General features: G+C 46.2%; 1 protein-coding gene across 1 annotated transcript in view; it reads left to right on the forward strand.

The window, feature by feature from the left end:
- LOC106721884 (maestro heat-like repeat-containing protein family member 1) overlaps window positions 1-8093 on the forward strand; it is a 66705-nt gene that overhangs the window by 29169 nt on the left and 29443 nt on the right. The window contains exon 17 of the mRNA XM_014517328.2: window positions 6141-6220. Within this exon, the coding sequence (XP_014372814.2) occupies window positions 6141-6220 (80 nt within the window). The remainder of the gene's footprint in view (window positions 1-6140; window positions 6221-8093) is intronic.

Below are 8093 nucleotides of genomic sequence, written 5' to 3' on the forward strand. Positions count from 1 at the left end.
CTGGTCCCCCATGGTGAGTTTGTAAGTGGCCACCAGATCCCCTCTAAGCCTTCTCTTGTGGAGGATGAATAGGTTCAGGCCCTTTAGCCTCTTTTCAGAGGGCCTACCCTGCTGCCCCTTGACCATGCGAGTGGCCCTCCTCTGGACCCTCTCAATGCTAGCCACATCCCTCTTGAAGTCCAGCACCCAAACTGGATGCAGTATTCCAACTGCAGCCTGACCAATGCTGCATAGAGGGGAAGGATCACCTCCCTGGACCTGCTTGTGATGCGTCTGTAGATGCACAACAAGTTGCGGTTAGCCTTACTGACCGCTTCCTCACATTGTCAGCTCATGGTCATCCTGGAGTCAGCAATGATTCCAAGATCCCTTTCTGCCGCCGTGTTGACAAGAAGGGTGTTCTCCAGCCTATAGATGTGTTGCTGGTTCCTTCTCCCTAAATGCAGTACCCTGCACTTGTCTATGTTGAATTCCATCCTATTCTCATCCTCCCACCTCTGTAACCTGTCTAGATCTAGCTGGATTCTGTCCCTCCCCTCCAGCGTGCTCACCTCGCCCCACAACTTGGTGTCGTCAGTGAATTTGGACAGCGTGCATTTCACACACACATCCAGATCGCTGATAAAGATGTTGAACGGTACAGGCCCCAGGACTGAGCCCTGGGGGACTCCATTGCCCGCATTCCTCCAGGTCGAAAATGACCCATCCACCACCACTCTCTGGGTGCGAAAATCTAGCCAATTTGCCCCCCATCTGACTGTGTAGGCATCAGTGCTGCAGTCACCAAGTTTTTTTAAGAGACTGTGGTGGGAAACTGCATCAAGGGCCTTCTTAAAGTCCAGGAAGATGACATCCACCCCGACACCTTCGTCCAGGGACTTTGTGACCTAATCATAAAAGGAAACCAGGTGTCAGGCAGGACCTGCCCTCAATGAACTCATGTTGGTTGCCCCTGAACATTACCTCCCCTGCTGGGCCCTTGGAGATGTGCTCCTTGATAATTTTCTCAAAGGTCTTCCCAAGGACTGAGGTAAGACTGACTGGCCTACAATTGCTGGGGTCGTCTTTTCTCCCCTTTGTGACAGCTGAAATTATGTCTGTGTAATAAAAGTGCTTGATGAAGGTTCTATGAAGATTAGACTAAGTGTTTTTCCGTATTTGTTTAGATATTAAGCTATATGTTGTTGCTAAAAGCCTAATTAAAGTTTAAGATATAGTGAAGTCTTGTATCAAGTAAAGCCTAGTAAATTTAGCAAAGCCTTGAAGTAGTAAAGCCCTGTGGCATAGTTAAAATTACCTTATCAAAAGAATACAAGCTTGTACTGCTATTAGTCAGTCTAAAAACAGTTGAAGTAAAAAGAATCTGAGTAGTTGTATGTTATCAGTACCATTCAAAAGCTTTAAATGGGCTAGAATATCCAGAAATCATTCTGAAAGAAGATACAGCTCTATGAAAAAGATTAGTTAGCTGTTGCCTAGATCAGTGGGCCTGTAGACCTCGAAGAGCCCAAGAACTGCATTCCAGGGTTCTTCCCAGTACTTCTCAGATAGCGCTGATCAGGAAAACCTGACTTCGCTGACCTTTGTAGAAAGAGAAACTTGCTGTGCATCAGGCATCAGAGGAGACTGCCGATAAGTTGCCGACGTGAATTATTTTTGTCTGTCATTGTTTGTTTTGTTACTATGCGTAGTTATGTTTTTGTTAAGTCAATAAACCTTTCTTACCTTTCTACCCCCGACCATATTCTCAATCCCGAACCCTCCGCAAGCAGCTAAGACACCCTTCTTGTAAATGGAGACCACATTGGCCCTTTTCCAATCCTTTGGTATCTGACCAGTGCCCCACAAGCACTCATAGAGCCATGCCAGGGCCCCGCTATAAACCCCGCCAATTCCCTCAGCACCCTCGGGTGAAGAGCATCTGGACCTACTGATTTAAACACATCCAGCCCCTCCAAAAGTTCCCTAACTGGGTCATCCCTGACCCTAGGCATGGTGGTGCTTCCTCTAGGTCTGTCTGCAATTCTAGTGGGGGAGATGTCCCTGTCCCGGTCCCTGTTCAGGAGTACGGAGGCAAAGTATTCGTTAAAGGGGTCAGCTTTTTCATTTCCCGCAATCACCAGATTACCAAGCCTATCCTGTAGGGGCCCCACATTACCCGGTGTCTTCTTCTTACTTCCTATATATTTGAAAAAGGACTTTTTATTATCCTTAATTCTGGTCACTAGCCCTAGCTCCTTCTCTGCCTTGCTCTTCCTAACAGCCTCCCAGAAGTCCTGAGCAATGGAGGTGTAATCCTCCTTGGTGATAGCCCCTTGCTTCCACTGTTTGTATGCCTTCTTTTTTGCCCTCAGGCATCCCTGGATGCCTTTGCTGAGCCATGCAGGCTTCTTAGCACTCTGCTAAGTGCTTCCCTGCTTGGTGCACATTGGGACTGACTCCCTTTGAGCTCAGAGGATCGTCTCCTTGAGGAACGTTCGACTCCCATCTCATTGAAGCTCCAAGACCCCAATGCCTTTCCTACTAACCTTCTTAGCTTACAAAAGTTGGCCCTTCTGAAGTCGAGGACTTCTACCTTGCTACTTGCTTTCATCACCCTGCGCTGGATAGTAAATTCCAGTAGGCGATGATCACCGTCACCCAGGTGGTTGAGTACCCGCAGACCCCTCACCAGGTCATCGCCTGTGGCAAGGACAAAGTCCAGCAAGGCATTTCCCCTGGTGAGACTACACACCTCCTGGGTTAGGTGGAGGTCCTGTATCCTGGCTAGGAACCTACGTTAGCAGTCAGACCTGGCTGACTGCTCCTCCCAACAGATGTCTGGGTAGTTTAGGTCACCCATGACAACCACATCCCTTGAATGTATAGCCTCCGTGAGCTGACCTGAGGATTCCAGGTCCAGCGCATCCCCCTGGTGAGGAGGTCTGTAGTAGACGCCCATTATCAAGTCCCTTTCCCCACGCACCCCTTGCATTCTTATCCAGAGTGCCTTATTTTGCCCCTTCTCTAACCCCATCCTGATCATTGAGGGCATGTATTGCTCTTTGATGTATAGTGTTACACCCCTACTCTTTTCCCTGCTCTTTCTCACCTGTACAGCCTGTATCCATTGATGTCTACTGCCCAGTCATGGGTAGAATCCCACCAGGTTTCCATGAGCCCCATTAGGTCTGGGTTTTTGCTAACTAGCAGGAGGGTGAGGGGTGAGTTCCTCCTGCTTATTCCCCATGCTTTGAGCATTTGTGTAGAGGCATTTGAGGCCTGCTGTAGGTGCCCGTGCCGCCCCCTTGTTCCTAAGCCTGCCCTGGCCCCTGTCACTTACCTGGGTATTACCTGTGTGCATTATGTGGCTTGACGGCGAAGTGTCCTCATGTTCCTCTGCGTCCCCATCCCCTGGCGAACCTAGTTTAAACCTAGTTCTATTACGGGTGTTGAGGGTGGACTTGATGGTGACAGCTGAGACCTCAGATTCATAGTTGAGTAAAGTCTTGAAGTGCTCTTGCTTGATGCCTACTTTTAGCAGCCCCTGGAGGAATAATGACTAACTGGATTCAGTTGCTTGGGTTTTCCCCTCCATGACAGTTTACCATTATCCACATTATTCTTGTCATTTGTTAACTGGAGCCAGGTGGTAGAAGTTTTTTTTTATGCTCAGGATGCTTGCAGGGTGGCCCTCCAGGCCTCACCAACAACTGGAGTCTTTCTCACCTTCTTCCTCTGACTGGCCTGTGCAAGAAAAGGAAGAGCATACGGCTACAGATGTTAAATGTACGAGAGAGCAAAAGTACTACTGTTTCTTTGCTGTGGCCTTCAATTTTATTTCCTCACTTGCTCTGCTTTGGGGACCAGCCCTGTAGCTTTCGAGTTAGTTAGCTGGAACCTAGAGTTCTGGATAGTCAACGTGGTCTAGTCATCTTGCCATGGGCATTCTTTAGGTGTTAAGTCATGGTGAAAAGTTTAGTCTTTGACCATCAATTTCTCCAGGTCAGTATATTGCAACTGCTCATTAGATGTTCTTCCAGCAGCAGGAAAAATGAGACATCTGTGGAGCCATGCAAGGAAATTTTAGATGACAGTTTTCCTGTTGAAGTAATGGGGAGGAGCCCACAACCAACAAAAAATATCTCCACATCTTCATGACAATCACTGCAGAGTTCTCTGAATTTCACAAATATTCTAGACAACAACCTGAGAACTCTTATGGCTTTTGACCCAAAAAACAAAGCTGCTTTCACATTTTATCAGAATAAATTCTGAGGCCCAAGTCTGAGCTGGCCTCAAGACAAAATGGCTGGAAGAGCAGGAGAAGCAGGTAAGGAAAGAGCACTTACCTCCAGCCAGAACTTCAGATATTCCCTTCCTACCTCTCATCCTCTGACTACAGCTACATTCATCCTCCTCCGTCCCCCACCCCCACCTGTCTCTCACCTACTGACCACCTCAATTCACTGACTGGCTTTTTTGCATATGTACTGGCCTCTGGCTGATTTTCCACTCCATCCAGGAAGAGCACAGACCATCTGCAGATGCTTCCTCAGCCCAAAAGCTTGCTTGTTTGTGCCCAAAAGCTTGCTAAGAAGAATTTTTCCAACTATTTGAGTTTGTCTAATAGAAGATATCAGATTTACCCAAAGAACCATGTCTGCCTATGTCCTCAGTCCAGCATGGCTACAACTACACCCCTGAGATATTCCCTTCTGCGCTTCCATTTCCTCTTATGCCTGCTTCATGCCTCTCAGGTTTGTGGGGGTGGGCAATTTTTCCCAAGGCTGAGGAATTCTATCAGGAACTAAGACGAAAACACAGTCTTTGGACTGATGAGACCAAGCCCAGGGTCAGCTCTTCTTTCTCAGATACTTTCCTTCAGAGTTGTGTAGACCAGGAGAGAGAAACAGGTATAAACTGAATGCTCTGTTTGCTTGGAGTCTGGACCCTTTATAACTGAATGGTCTCAGCCTGTCAAGACTAGCCTTGCCTGGCTGTCACAAGTGACTCAGCTTTGCCCTGATTTATCATCAACCCCATCTAAAGCAAGCCCCTCCCCAGAGACTTCCTTTCAGCCTCTGGCAGTGTGATACAGGTCAAGTGACAACAATTTGCTTTCAGTCATTTACTGCTTTCAGTATTTTCAAGGTGCCTTTTTTTGCCTTTAGCTGCCTATGTGTTTGCCATTGTAATACTGGCTTAATCAGGTTAAGGAGAATGAGAAATAAGAAGGCTTGATTGAATTTCTTTCTTTAGAAAAGTCCTTTAATAATTGTCTTAGAAGATCTTCTTCTAGTTGGGATTGGATACCCTGCTGTGCTCTCTAGAGTTGGTAGTGATTGATGTTGCAGGATTATGGGTCCTTTGTAAAGTGTTAGAATAAGGATGGAGTTTCATTAGGCTTACCATACATCCAGGTTTTCCTGGACATCCTCTTTTTTGGACCCCTGTGCTGCGTCCAGGTGAGTTTTTAAAATAAGAGCTGTCTGGGTTTTCTGTTCTCCCGGGCCAGCTGCTTGGGTTTGGGAGCAGCAGGCAAGGTGACTGGCTGTCGGGGGGTCATGTGCTCCCTGCATGGGCTCTAGCAAGCCAGGTAGCGAGAGAGAGAGAGAGTGTGTGTGCATGTGCGCACAATGCATTGGCTGCTTGGGCAACAGGGCTGAGCGGGGGCAGAAAGGTGCAGGTCAGGAGTGAGGGGCACTGGCAGGGCTGAGAGGGGTGCAGGGGGCTACAGATCAGGAGTGAGGAGCACAGGGGCTGGGATGGATGACTGTGGGTTAAGTGTGCAGGGCACTGGCAGTGCCAGAGGGCTGTGGGTTGGGAGTGAGGGGCACCAGCAAGGGGTGGGGGGCAGGATACTGCTGTTTGGGAGTGAGAGGCACTGGCAGGGCTGGGGGCAATGGGTCCAGAGTGAGGGGCAGCAGCAGGGCTGGGGGTGTGTGGCTTGTCAGTGAGGGGCAACAGAATGGGCAGGGGAAGGGCACTGTCATGTTGCTGCTCCCTTCCCCCCACCTTAGTCTCCCTGCATCTCTCCCCCCTCCCCCCACCCCCCACCAGTGACAGGTGTCCTCTTTTTTGGGCCTGGAAATATGGTAACCCTAGAGTGGCAGTCCTAGTGTTCATTGTCACTCCTCTGTCTCCTCCATGTTTTGTAGAAGCTGATTGAAGAAGAGTCTGTGCAGTTGCTGTCTACCCCTGTGCGCCAGCAGGCTATGATTGTGGTCACTAACCTGAGGTACTGTGGAAGTTCAGCATTCACATTTCATCCCCATATCACAGGTCAATACTATAGCAAGCAAATGGGTTCCTGATGCTTGGAGTTTGCCAATCCTTGTTTTGGAGGCAATATGAATACTTCCTGGGTTTTTTGCTTAACCATTTTGCTTTATCCTGCAGTCAGTGAGATTGAATCCAAGTACTCAATAAAGTGATGAGTTTCTCTGTGGGGAACTCACCTTGACAGATTTTTTTAAAAATTAAAATACACTGTAGTACTTTAGATTTTCCAGTGAGTTTGTTTTAAAGTTTTGGTCATTTCTGCAATAGGTACTGTGGGGTAGGTGGCTAACAGTGCCTGATGGACCATGTTGAGAAGTCAGTAAAAGAGAACACACTGGAGATACTGCATTTATTCAGATTCTACTCTTGTTTTCTTAGATATAAAGATCAACATATGGATTTCAAAGGACAAACTAGTATTACAGCTACAGTAGGAGCCAAATTGTACTTGGCACCTTTGAAGCTGTGCAAAAATCTCATTCCTTAGCATTCCCCTGCAAAAGCACCAGCCAAAATTACAATAAACCCTTTTTTAACACTTAAATCTTCTGGAGTATGAATTGCCTCCAAGAAGGCAAGAAAGAGGTGCAGGCAGAATCCTAGTCTGAAAGCGATGTGGAGCAATAGCTTTGCTCCATGTGCTTTGGGCATTTGTACTATTTTCTAGCTACTATCAGTTGATTGGACATCCTTCAGGCTGCTCTAATATTTTCTGGGTCCAAGGCCAGGCAGAAAATAAAAAAGATAACCACGTTCTGCAGAGCAGACACTTGACATGATAAAGCAGTGATTCTCAACTAGGGTGCCATGGCCCTCTTTGAAGGGGGTCTTGAGGTGTGAAGAGATAGCAAAGTATAAGGAGATAAGCAGATAACCTAAGCAGATAAGTGCAGGCTCAGGCTTGTCTCTGCCTGGATGATTCTCCACCTCTGCTACTCAGCCCCTCTGCAAGGAAGTAGGCACTGTAATAAAGTAGTTTTGAAATTGGGTGTCACTCAGTTCATAAAAGTTGTGGAATCAAATGGGTGCCTTGAGTCCAAAAAGCTTGAGAACCACTGCAATAGTCTTAACCAAAGTTTGATATTGGTGAAACAAATTGTTTTTGTAACACAGTTGGATAGAATCCATGCTAATTCATGCCTCTGGGTGCAAAGTAGTCATTCACAAAATGTCTGAAGAAAGTGTCACAACCATTTGAATAGTAATTAATCTTCTGGCATTTTAAAGTGCTGCTGGATTATATGGTGTACAGCATGTGCTGCATTAATTTAGCTGCCATTCTGCTAAGTGTTAATACATTGAGCTTATAATATATTTCACTTTTTGACAGGGCTATTGAAATATGTTGATTACAAATAAAATTTTGTTAAAAATGCAATGATCAGTTTAGCAGAGGAAAGTGGTTTCAAAGCATTTTAAATAGGTGTACTTTTGAGAACTAAAAAATTGACAACTCAGTGCATATTTAAGACAGGATTTTAAGCATTAGCTTAAAGTATTTAACATCTACTAGTAGTGGTCCAAGAAAATTTTATGCTTGTATAATCTGAAAATTTAAAACCTCTATTTTGGCAGCCAGTAGAGAGTGATGTAATTGTGGACGCTTGCATAAGCTTGACATTTTCCATGTAGTTTAGGGCAGTGGTATATACTATAAAACATGCACAATGTAGAATGACAAACAGACTCATAACCACTATATGCTATACTGTACAAAATTGGACCAGCAAGCTAGATGAATATTCAGCATTCATAGATTCATGGATATTTGGGTTGGAAGGGACCTCAGTAGATCATTGATTCCGACCCCCTGCCCTGCGTAGGAAAGA

The sequence above is a fragment of the Alligator sinensis genome, unplaced genomic scaffold (assembly GCF_000455745.1).
Source record: "Alligator sinensis unplaced genomic scaffold, ASM45574v1 scaffold489_1, whole genome shotgun sequence".
Lineage (NCBI taxonomy): Eukaryota > Metazoa > Chordata > Crocodylia > Alligatoridae > Alligator > Alligator sinensis.